General features: G+C 41.7%; 1 protein-coding gene across 1 annotated transcript in view; it reads right to left on the bottom strand.

The window, feature by feature from the left end:
• The window catches only part of LOC309544324 (cryptic protein-like), a gene marked incomplete at its 3' end in the record, with an annotated part of 34,250 nt that overhangs the window by 17,196 nt on the left and 4,147 nt on the right, over positions 1 to 12,907 (bottom strand). Inside the window, exons 2-3 of the mRNA XM_082243231.1 lie at positions 9,905 to 9,951; positions 3,275 to 3,445 (exon numbers count right to left, since the gene is read on the bottom strand). Coding sequence (XP_082099357.1) covers positions 3,275 to 3,445; positions 9,905 to 9,951 — 218 coding nt within the window. The remainder of the gene's footprint in view (positions 1 to 3,274; positions 3,446 to 9,904; positions 9,952 to 12,907) is intronic.

Here is a 12,907-nt window from a genome sequence, read left to right as displayed (position 1 = left end):
ACCAGCAACTTTCAAATATTTTTTTTTACGGCATACTATGTTAATGGAACCATGTAAAAATGATAAAGTAGGTGTTATCTCAATTTGGCTGCAAAATGGAAATACACTTTAGGGGTTAGTGAACTCAAGTATGTAGGAGCTGACATGGTGCTTAACATTGGATCCTGAATAAGTCACACTCCCCTCAAGAGCCTTCAGCCCTTATGCAAGCAGTGGGCTGGCTCTTGGGAGGAGTTATGCAAATATCAAAATGCTTAATGCATGGATATCTGTCTGAAGAACTAGGAGTTTATGGTAAAATGCTTTTGCACCTGACTACACTAGGTAATGCCCACATGTGACGCTGAACATCCAGAATTGAAGGAACTGAAGTCCAATGAATGATAGGGGTTGGTCAGGGACAGTCAGGCTGGGGCTCCAAAACAATAAGGTGATACCACCCTTCTCCTGCGCTTAGAATCCAAGCTCCCCAACCACTCTCCCGGCTGGGGCAAGCCTAGATAATGATGGCTATCTTCCAGACAAGAATGTCTGGTGGACTTGAGGTACCTTGTAAGACACATTCAGGGAAATTCATAAAGAGTGTCTACGACACCCCTTTAGAATTCGTTTGGGTAGAGAACCGAAAGTGTCAGTGCTTGCATCCAATTTAGGTACCTATTCATGGGTTTATACATGTCTTCACTGGAGAACATTCTTTCCCCAGTGCACCCCTTTTGCCCCCCCCCCCCAGCTCCCCTGCCACTGCTTGACCAATGAGTTTTATACTAGGGATGGGTGGAGCCTGATGGGGAACTGAGAGATTAGTTCCTCCATCGGGTCCACTCCACTTTTGATAGACATTGCATGAGATTGGGCAGATTCATAGCCAAACAAAAAGGAGCTTTAAAATTCGCTGATGTGCACTGCCACTTAAAAATAAAATGAACCTAATATCTCCCAATTCCCCATCACCCAGTAACAAGTAATTTCCTAAATATGGTCACTGACCATATTTGGGTAATGACATCAGCTGTATCCCCCAGCCCTTTTGTTAACATCTAGCTTTCAACTGGGGAAATCTCATGAGGCAGGGCAGGGGATACATCACTGTGTGGGAAGCGGTAACATAAAGGACAGCTTCCCAGTACAGGCATAGCCTGCCTTGAATACTGGCATGCTTCTGTAGGCCAGATCAGAGCTGGTCTTAATACTCTCAGTTTCCTAAATGGAGAACTGGCGGAAATTCTTTAAGAACTTGTCGCTTCCAAAGTGATAGATTCTAAAAGTGGCAGTAGTAAGAATTGCATTTTTCCACACATGCTGGTACTGTTATCAACACTGGAGCAATTGCTTGCCTAAATTATGCGTAGGTAGTTCTTAAGAGAACTACTGCCTGAAAATTGCTTTTAGGGCCAGTTTGAATTTCCTTGATTGTGAGAAGCCCAGAGTGTACAGTGGTATCAGTAAGCAATTTAAGTACAGAAGTGGAACCTGTACAACTGTGGAAGAGTAAATGTAAGGCCAGAGTTCAGATTTAAGAACTTTTAATTGTAACCTCTTCCCTCCCAACGTTATAGCCGAAAGACAGCTGCAGCGCGGCTCTTCAGTTCTGGGAGGGCATCCATGAAAGTCCTCCAAGAACTACGGTTCCCGTGCGCCCCCTGGGATGAGTATCAGGCGTGATCTATGACCACTGGGTCCTTTGGACACAGCAGGTCACAGATTGTGGTAAAGGGCCAATTACAGCAGTCCTTTACCATGTATCAGCTGTGTCCAATCACAGTTGGTCACATGTAAACCGACTTGCCCATTATCAGCAGTCCTTTCCTCACACGCTATCTCTGTGTGAGGAAAGAAGAGCCAATAACCAGCAAGGCTGACAGAGCACAGTTCTTGTATGCCCACTCTTGTAGTCCCCTCATAATCAGTGCAGCCTCATCAGTGCCCATCAGTGCAGCCTATTAGCACCTATCAGTGCTGCCTCATCAGTGCCCATCAGTGCAGCTTATTAGCACCTATCAGTGCAGCCTCATCAGTGCCCATCAGTGAACAAGAAAAATTAGTTATTTGCTAAATTTTATAACAGGCAAAATAGGAAAAGATCCCCCTTAGTAGGATTTTACCGGCCCAAATGGTATTATACAATTATCATAAGAAGGTAAAAGATCAACAATGTAAAAGTTCCATACAAAATTGTATAAAATAAATTGTTTAAAAAGGAGCAGCAGTAGTGGCTGGTGTACAATCAAGTCAACATAGTACAAGGAACAACAGTGCATACAATTCTACATAATCCCTGGACTGCCGTGATTAAATAACCATGGCAGAATGAGCAAGGAATACACCCAAATTTTATAACAGAAACTAAGAAAAATGTTTTCTTTTTTTTTTTTTTACAAGCAAAAAATAAAAAACCCAGTGGTGATTAAATACCACCAAAAGAAAGCTCTATCTGTCACAAAAAAGACAAAAATTTAATTGGGAAACAGTGTTGCATGACCCTGGAATTGTCGTTCAAAGTGCGAGAGAACTGAAAATTGACCAGGGTGGTGGTTAGAAAAAGCTACAAATGTTTCTAACAGCTTATTATATGACATATTACAACAGTTATGCTTCAAACCCAACTCCAGCAAAATTTAGATCCTAGCTGTCCGGAAAAGGACAATGTATGATACGTTAAGGTAAACTACAGAACTCAATACTTAAAATGCAGTGAACCAAGACATTACTGAAAGACAAAAAAATAAAAATCTGGGATTTTAGGGGGTTACTGTGAAAAGGGTCCGGAGGCTCAAGTGGTTATTGTTAAATTTCACCTTGATTTCTTTTGACAGAACTTCTAACTCTCTCATATATACAAAATGAAAAAAACAATCATTTTGACTGGAGTTAAGATTTAACATATTTTCAATGTAAAATATGTGACATAATGAGTTTCCTTTTTCCTAAGCATATTAAAGGATAATCCACTCAGAAATACAACTTGTTTCCACATCACTGAGGACTTTGTAACATGTGCACATGCCAGAATTAAGATGCTGACAGTGAAGGCTATGCTAGAGAAGAAAATGTGCCATATATCTCTGTTTACTACCGCTTCACATTTAACTACCTAAGAAAAAAAAACCTAGCATGGTTTATTTTAGAACTCAAAGGAAAGCAATTATGTGCAAAATGACTGGATAAAATGTCACCCTAATTAAAACAAATTCATTATATTTTATTTGTATTTCTCCAGGATCCATTAGCGGTAATTTAATGGAAATAAATTTCACAGAGGCTGGCTACTTACTTTCAGTAAGACCAGTGAAAGGGATAAGTGCTGCAGTGTTTGGTAGCCTTCTGACCCCAGTGCTTCTGTTCATCTCATGTAGTATATCCATAATCCTGCTATTATTTACCTGCTGAGGTTCAGACTTTGTATACAAGCTATTAAAGGCTTCAGATTTCACTTTTGCACTTCCTAAAATTGGGAAAATAGACATAAAAAATTACCATGATTATTGACAGAGTTTGTAATTGCCAACCAAGCCTTTTCTGGCATTTTTTGTTTAAATCAGTAATTTTTGCTAGAAAATGAATTAGAACCCTTTTTAAGCAGAGACTGTAGAGAATAACATGGTGATCGTTGCAATACTTTATGTCACACGGTATTTGCGCAGCAAACGTGATTTTTTGGAAAAAATGCACTTTAATGAATTTTAAAACACAACAATTTTTGGCAAGATATAAAATATGATGTTACACTGAGTAAATAGATGCCTAACATGTCATGCTTTAAAATTGCGCACACTCCTGGAATAGCAAAAAACTAAAATACATAAAAATCTCCATAGGCGTTGCTTTAAAAACGTGGAGGTCTAGCACTAGAATTTTTGCTTCCACTATAACATTACAATGATATCTCACATGTGTGGTATGGAATGGACACCGTTTACATATGCGTGCATGACGTATGTATGCATTTGCTTCTGTATGCGAGCACAGAGGGGCTTTACTTCTTTTTTTTTTTTTTTTTTTACACTGTCCCTTTAATTTCTTTTTTTTTCATTACTTTATTCCCATTGCAAATAATGTAAACATCCCTTGTAATAGAATTAATTGATGACAGGTCCTCTTATTGGCAATATCTGGGGTCAAATCTCTCCTCTAACTTTAAAAGTGAAAGATTAAAAACAAAATTGATCTTTTACTTACTAAAAAAAAAAAGTTTACTTCCTCCCTAGACTGCAGGTGACATCATGATGTTGCACCAGCCCTCCAACACCATAGAGGTGATCAGAGACAATCTGGTCTCTAGGAACCTCTATGGCCAGCCGTGTGATCCGTCAGATCATTTTACGGGCACAGTGGTAAAAATAGTAAGCCTAAGAAACACCGGCATTGAGAGCATGTGGACTGTTATGACGCAGGAGGGGAAAGAAGTGCAGCTACCCCCCTTTCGTGGTCTGCCAGGCTGCATGCTTTGATTAAACTTGATATGGTTTTGCGGGGGGGGGGGGGGTGGTTGACACCAGATCTGGAGAGTCTGATATTTTTGGGGGGGATTTTGGTTTTGTGTTGGGATCCCCCCCAACATCCATAACAGATCCCCCCCCCCCCCCAGGGATTAACCTTCTGTTCTGCTGGCTGCAAATACGCAGTCAGCTTTTCACAATTTTTCCAAAATTTGTCTTACAATTATATCAACATAAAAACCCTTACATTAGAGGCCATGCTACATATGTGAGTTTTAGATACATCTCCAGTAGTGATAACCTCAAGCATTTTTGGATACTAGTTTAAACCAACCTGAACGAGCCTGCCAAGAAATTGACACCTGTAAACTCCCTGCCCGTATGTATATGATGGGCATGCATACAGCGGGTACGGAAAGTATTCAGACCCCCTTAAATTTTTCACTCTTTGTTATATTGCAGCCATTTGCTAAAATCATTTAGGTTCATTCATCTTCCTCATGAATGTACACATAGCACCCCATACTGACAGAAAAACACAGAATTGTTGACATTGTTGCAGATTTATTAAAAAAGAAAAACTGAAATATCACATGGTCCTAAGTATTCAGACCCTTTGCTGTGACACTCATATATTTAACTCAGGTGCTTTCCATTTCTTCTGATCATCCTTGAGATGGTTCTACACCTTCATTTGAGTCCAGCTGTGTTTGATTATACTGATTGGACTTGATTAGGAAAGCCACACACCTGTCTATATAAGACCTTCCAGATCACAATGCATGTCAGAGCAAATGAGAATCATGAGGTCAAAGGAACTGCCTGAAGAGCTCAGAGACAGAATTGTGGCAAGGCACAGATCTGGCCAAGGTTACAAAAAGATTTCTGCTGCACTTAAGGTTCCTAAGAGCACAGTGGCCTCCATAATCCTCAAATGGAATACGTTTGGGACGACCAGAACCCTTCCTAGAGCTGGCCGTCCGGCCAAACTGAGCTATCGGGGGAGAAGAGCCTTGGTGAGAGAGGTAAAGAAGAACCCAAAGATCACTGTGGCTGAGCTCCAGAGATGCAATCAGGAGATGGGAGAAAGTTGTAGAAAGTCAACCATCACTGCAGCCCTCCACCAGTCGGGGCTTTATGGCAGAGTGGCCCGACGGAAGCCTCTCCTCAGTGTAGGACACATGAAAGCCCGCATGGAGTTTGCTAAAAAAACACCTGAAGGACTCCAAGATGGTGAGAAATAAGATTCTCTGGTCTGATGAGACCAAAATAGAACTTTTTGGCCTTAATTCTAAGCGGTATGTGTGGAGAAAACCAGGCACTGCTCATCACCTGTCCAATACAGTCCCAACAGTGAAGCATGGTGGTGGCAGCATCATGCTGTGGGGGTGTTTTTCAGCTGCAGGGACAGGACGACTGGTTGCAATCGAGGGAAAGATGAATGCGGCCAAGTACAGGGATATCCTGGACAAAAACCTTCTCCAGAGTGCTCTGGACCTCAGACTGGGCCGAAAATTTACCTTCCAACAAGACAATGACCCTAAGCACACAGCTAAAATAACGAAGGAGTGGCTTCACAACAACTCCGTGACTGTTCTTGAATGGCCCAGCCAGAGCCCTGACTTAAACCCAATTGAGCATCTCTGGAGAGACCTAAAAATGGCTGTCCACCAACGTTTACCATCCAACCTGACAGAACTGGAGAGGATCTGCAAGGAGGAATGGCAGAGGATCCCAAAATCCAGGTGTGAAAGACTTGTTGCATCTTTCTCAAAAAGACTCCTGGCTGTATTAGATCAAAAGGGGGCTTCTACTAAATACTGAGCAAAGGGTCTGAATACTTAGGACCATGTGATATTTCAGTTTTTCTTTTTTAATAAATCTGCAACAATGTCAACAATTCTGTGTTTTTCTGTCAGTATGGGGTGCTATGTGTACATTCATGAGGAAGAAGAATGAACTTAAATGATTTTAGCAAATGGCTGCAATATAACAAAGAGTGAAAAATTTAAGGGGGTCTGAATACTTTCCGTACCCACTGTACATGCAGCTGCAGGGTGGGAAATACCTTGGCCACTTATGATTGGCCCAGTACAGTGACAGCTTCTTGGTGTGCTTGGTCAGGGGAGTTAGGTCTAGGATGCAAACCCACTTTTGTTGATATGTCGTTACGGACTAGACCACCCACAAATTGAATTTTGGAAAGGTAAGCCACAGGACATTCAATCAAAATTTAATGTGTGGCCAACTTTAGAAGACGGACAGTGGCTAAATTGAGGACTTCAAAGGTATAGCAGTTGTTACAGCACATCCACCACACATGTTTTAAAATGCACATCACTGAGCTGGACCCACCAGGTACTGGAGCAAAAAGCGGGCAGAAGGAAAGCAAGATATTAGCTAAAAATGTGTAGTGCTAACAGATGCTGAAGTCTGCATTCATTTGATAATCGCTCTTTACCAAGAGTCAGAGAACCCTTGATCATTTGGAATGCGTGCTGAACACCTTCACAGAGCACCTTGGGCTGTGCAATAAAGACAAAAAACAAGGGATAGTAAGGGCCAAGGGTCTTGGGTCCTCTCTTGGCCCCTACTACCCCTTGTTTTTTGTCCTAGTTTCTTGGGGATGATGGCATACATTTCACTGTATCCATTTTTTTGTGCAATAAAGACCTCATAATTTGAAATTATTTCTGGCTTTTAAAAGCGGACTTCAACCAAACAGCTAAATTTTTAAAGCCCTATTAAATGCTTGCTTTGTAATATCGCTATGCAGTTGGTTTTTGATTTTAGTTATTATGTGTCAGTGCTTATCACTTCAACAAGTTGCCTTATGCCAGCAGCACGCTGAAGATCCAGACAAATCCAGCCCCGTAACAAGGCTTCCAGTAGTCCAACATTCTCCCTGCAGAGTTTTCCAATCAATAACACTGCTTAAGGAAGGCAAACATTGTTAATTGGAGTATTGTCCAGGTAGAGACCCAAACTACTAGAAACCCAGACCCCGGTGCAGCATGGGGCAGCTTTCGATATATTTGGGAACTAATCAATGTAGAAAAAATTGCCATATTTTGTTCTTGCTCTGCAGCTTGACTGTAGAATTAAAACCCTTCAGCAGGTAAAACAGCTTACAAATATGTATTCCAACTGTCTTGCTGTTTGCCAGGAGTCCTGCTTTAAAGTGTTACTAAACCCACAACTATAAAAATGGGTCTATATATGCAGTAAAGCATGCTTATTAGCAGGAACAGGCTCAGGTGCGTTTAGGTCCTAATCCCAACCCACCTGAGCAATCCCACCAGGTAGCCATCACTGCATACCGCCAATCATGTGCAGCTGAGGGACGGGGAAATGCCTCACTGCCTCTGATTGGCGGTGTGCAGTAACGCCTTCCTCGTAGGATTGCTCAGGTGGGTTGGAACTAGGAGCCAAACATGCCAGAGCCCATCCCTACTTGTTATACTGTGAATCCTAAGGGGTTAATCCTGTAAAAAGGCTGTTTGATCCTGTCTTCCCATATGGAAGAAAAATATATTTCCAATATATTTACGGAAATGTTTTTTAAAAATATATTGAATATGGCCAAAATTGTAGCATTTCAAATACATTTCCAATATATTTGGGAAAAAAAGTTTTCTTTTTAAATATATTTCAAATATATTTCTCTTCCATGTGGGTTCTCTGATCCTCCCCTTCTTCCACAGTCCCCATGCCATCACCTAATAGTATAGAGCCTTGGAGGCACTCTGCACATGCTCAGTTTGGGGTTTATTGCTATTTATTATTATTTTTTTTGGGAAGGTGCATGTGATCTAGACAGGGCCAACCAGCACTGTGCTGACAAAGGGTCAAGGGTCTTGCAGCCTCATCAGACTGTTAGAGGAGAATGAAAACTCCTCATGCGAAGTTTAACCGGATTCTGATAGAAGTCACAAGACTGCAATATACTGCAGATGAGAAAAGGTACTTAGCAGTTTATATTTACTAAAACCAGGGCTTTTTTTCAGTGGGAATGGGGGGGGGGGGGGACATAGTTCCGGCACCTCCAGCACTGAATGTATGTAATGGCAAGGGGTGCTGGGTTGTGCTACAGTGGCTATTGATGCTGGCTGCTGGGGGGGGGGGGGGTATTGTTGCTGCTGGGGATCTATTGTCTGGGGAGGTATATTTTTGTTGCTGGGGGATCTATTGTTGTTGGGGTGGGCCTTATGTTGCTGGGGGGGTCAGTTGTTGCCTGGAGGGATCTACTGTTTGGGGATAAGTCTATTGTAGCTGGCTGCTGGAGGGTCTATTAATGATGTCTGCAAAGAGATCTATTGTTGCTGCTGGGGTCTATTGTTGCTTGAGGGGGGAGGCATTTTGTTGTGGGTAGTCCATTGCTGCTGGAGGATTTATCGTTGCTGGGGGGTCTATTCTTGTTGGCTGCAGGGGATCCATTTTACTGCTTTTATTGTTATCATTAACAAATTCAATATGAATTACTTTTCTTACATTGTTTCTATATTCTCTAAAAGGGGGGAGGGTAGTACTGGGAGGTGGGTGGGGGGGGGAACCAAGGAACGGTGCTCGGAGGTGGGTAGGGGGTGGTACCAAGGAACGGTGCTTGTTGGTGGGTAGGGGGAGTTCCTGCACCCATTCGCTTGGGAAAAAATGCCCTGACTAAAACTATTGCATTTCCAAGTGATTTTAAAGTCTCATTTTTTTTCCTATAAAAATAAAAAACATGTTATACTTACCTCCTCTGTTGCAGTGGATTTGCACAGAGCAGCCTGAATCCTCTTCTGCTCAGGTCCCTCCTTGCTATGGGGGCACCCATGCCGAGTCACAGCTTCCTGTGTCCATTCAGGCACAGAGCCCCGGCCCTGCCCTTCTCTTTTCTGATTGACAGCAGCGGCAGCTAATGGCATCTCTGCTGTGCCTCAGTCAATCAGCAGGGAGAATCTTGTATTGCTGAGACACTTGTGGACTTCGCTGGACAGAGAGGGATCTCAGGTAAGTGTTGGGGGGGGGGGCTGGGGGCTGAGGGAGGCTGCTGCACACAGAAGGCTTTTTATCTTAATGCATAGAATGCATTAAGATAAAAAAACCTCTGCCATACAACCCTTCTAAGCCCACTTTGCACAGACAAGATTTCTAGCAATATAACCAATTTGAATTTATGAATACATCAGTGTATGCATTGTAAAGGACAGTATTGGCACACTGTGGATTCTTATAGTGATCTTACAGGTTGCAAAGCTTTGTTTAATATTCTATTTGTTGCTGAAGGTATACAGGAGATGAACAGAGATTATCTGCCCACTTCATAGGCATTTCGGGACACACAGAATATAATGGATATACAGTACATATAGGATGAAAATAAGGTATTCTAATGACCCGATAATAAGCTACCAGATGATCAGATTCACCTTCACCTGTCATCTGTCAGCTAGGAACTTAAAAAGGAGGGAATAAAAGCTTACCTCTCTGAAAGGGAAAAGCCAACACTGTCAATGTTATTACAACGAGCCTGATAAACAGAAAGAAAACACAGTGTTAGTGTTAGTGTCATGACCCACTATATAAACAAGCTAACTGACCCTTTCCAGCAGAGCAAAGCCTGTGGAAGGGTTCGGAAATGTGCAAAATAGCAAAGGATCTTTAGTGTATTTGTTATTTATCTAGGCCATCAATTACGCTAGTGGTAGAATAAAGCAAGCCATGGAAATGAGTGATTGGTAGTATCTCCCGGGAGCTCTCTAATCACAAAACTATTTAAGCTAGGTATACACACATAGATTAAGTTCAATAACCTTTAGGCTGAACAGAAATAATGGAACAGATTCCCCCATCTATCCTATACAGGATGGATGGAAGAATCTTCCACTGCAGCTATTGTATTCTGGAGGCAGCAGCTGGCTCCTGTAAGAATACACAGCAGCAGATGCATCTGATTGGATGCAGCAGCTGTTCAGCAGGTCATTTTCCACCTGGCTACTTTGATTTTTGTATAGTAAACGAATGGCGTTAAGCGCCAAAAGTACCTGCGCTTATTGGATAAAGTGCAAACGTGCTGTATAATAAAGTTGAATGTGCACAAAAAGGGGATTGTTGGTGAATATGTGAACTATTTCATTTTAAATAAGATAAATGTAATAAATATAACGAAGTATAAATGTGCACAGTGTAATGGTGTGAACCAAATAGATGAGGGAGCTGCAACTCAATCCTAAAAACGTATAATAGGTATATGATACACACAAGGTGTACTAAGCTGCGCTCACCATTTATCGTGCAAAATTAATGATAATACCTTAATATTATTAACATATAAAGTGCATAGTGACAATCCATCAACTATAGGGATAAATAGTAAATAATTTAAAGTCCAAAATTACAAAAACATACAACAAGTAGTAATATAGTGCATCAAAAGTTCATGGTGATAAGTCCAAATAAGTGAATAAATAGCAGATAAAGCTATCCAAGGGATAGACTCTTCACATGGTATAATCTCAATCCCTTCACCATATAGGCACCCAATGTGTGAGTGTGCTTACCAGAAAGCACAGACCCCTTATTACAGGGGGTCAATGCAAGCAGGATCAACCAATGCGACCAAAATCCAGGTATATAAGACCTAGCCCTCTAAAGTGGTCCTCTTCACAGCCTCCTGTAAATCACAGAACTCCACAATCCTCCTCCTTATGCTCCTCTTTATTTTACATTAAACTGTTTTAAACTTACTTCACTATCTTGGTCAATCCCTTTGTTTGCATATTGCTGAGGAGCATAAGGAGGAGGATTGTGGAGTTCTGTGATTTACAGGAGGCTGTGAAGAGGACGCTGACAAACATCCACAAAGCAAATTTGGGCTAGTTCCCAAGGATGAAAATCATAATAGTGTGTACCCAGGTTTAAATCTCATTCAGATGGGTAATTGAGGGCAGACGGGCTGCTGCATTCAGAAGAGGCAAAACACAGTTTCTGGACACAGCACCACTCCATGTGATGGGCACATACAAACTGTATGATTAGCTGCGGCCAGTTTGTATGCACCCAGAAATGCCATCCCAGGATGAAAACTGTCTATATCCAGGGCCAGCCAGAGTCCCTAATCACACAGATGTCATGCCTAGGCCATTTACTTTGTAAATTCCATGAAAACCTTTTGGGGTTAATTTACTAAAACTGGAGAGTGCAAAATCTGAAGTGCACGGTAGCCAATCAGCTTCCACTTTTTTGTTTCTCAAAGCTTAATTGAACAAATTGAAGCTAGAAGCTGATTGGCTACCATGCACAGCTGCACCAGATTTTGCATTCTCTAGTTTTCTTATATTTTTTTTATCTATAAGGGCTCTTTCACACGGACGTTCCGTATGTCTGTAAATCACCCCATCCGTTTGCGGGTGATATACGGACATAATGAATGTCTATGGGATTGCGGATGTCCGATTTTCGTCCTTTCAGTTCTGTTCCGTTTTTTGGAACCCTACTTTTGTTCCGTTTAAAAAACGGAATGGATGCAAAATTGGATGTCAGCAGTGTCATCCGCTGACATCTGCAATGCCCATAGACATACATTATGTCCGTATATCATCCGCAAACGGATGGGATGATATGCGTACATACGGAGCGGATGAGTGTCATCTGTGTCTGTGAAAAAAAAAAGTGCCGGAGTGGATCGCAGTACGGTCTGCTCCGTGTGAAAGAGCCCTAACAGTGTCTTTCAGAATATTTTTTTTTATTTATGTACTTTACAAAAGTATTCAAAGCATGATGCATAAAGGCATATAGGAATTTAGTGAAATAATACAATGAAAAAAAAATCTATTGAGATGTTTGCTATAGCAGTCATTAACATTCCACCTGTTATTCTCTTGAGCGGGTTAAAAAAATAAACAGATATTTGATTGTTGGCATGCTCTTCGCAACAGCCACTTTTGTTTTTCTCTATTTAAACCTATCTGAAAATTCAGTTTAAATCAGCAAAATACATTCCGGATGCAATAAATCCAAAAGGCATTACAGTTTGTGGTCTTCAGAAGTCAGCCACAGCCTGAGTAGAAAGGTTTGGTTCCTGCCAAAATGCTGTAGAGAAGGACCACTGTTCTCTATTTGGAAGCAGAGGTCTTCCTGCAGAGGCCCAACACACCCACCGCTGAGTCAGAACTAGAGCTCTCCAATCAGCAGGGAGCATGAGCTGTGCTTCGATTATAGAGTTCTAGGTTTGCCTTGGCAGGGGGAAACTTGATCCTCTGCAGTGAGACCAACACTTCTGGGCACAAAGCAAGATACATCATGCTAGGAGGAGACAGGTTTTTCTACTCTATGGCAGATCTCCAAAATAAAGTCTCCATGCCAAATAAAATTAAAGCAGGGAGTCCTAACAAAAGCTTCCTGTTTCATAGAGTCATTGTCCCATGTTCCTACCTCCACGAGTTCTGATGTATGAACTGGGGTGCTATAAAGGCCCCAGTGTCTGG

The sequence above is a fragment of the Pelophylax lessonae genome (genome assembly GCF_965119305.1).
Source record: "Pelophylax lessonae genome assembly, chromosome: 1".
Classification (NCBI taxonomy): Eukaryota; Metazoa; Chordata; class Amphibia; order Anura; family Ranidae; genus Pelophylax; species Pelophylax lessonae.
Note: the sequence above shows the minus strand (reverse complement) of the source record. Positions and strands in the feature narration are given on the sequence as shown.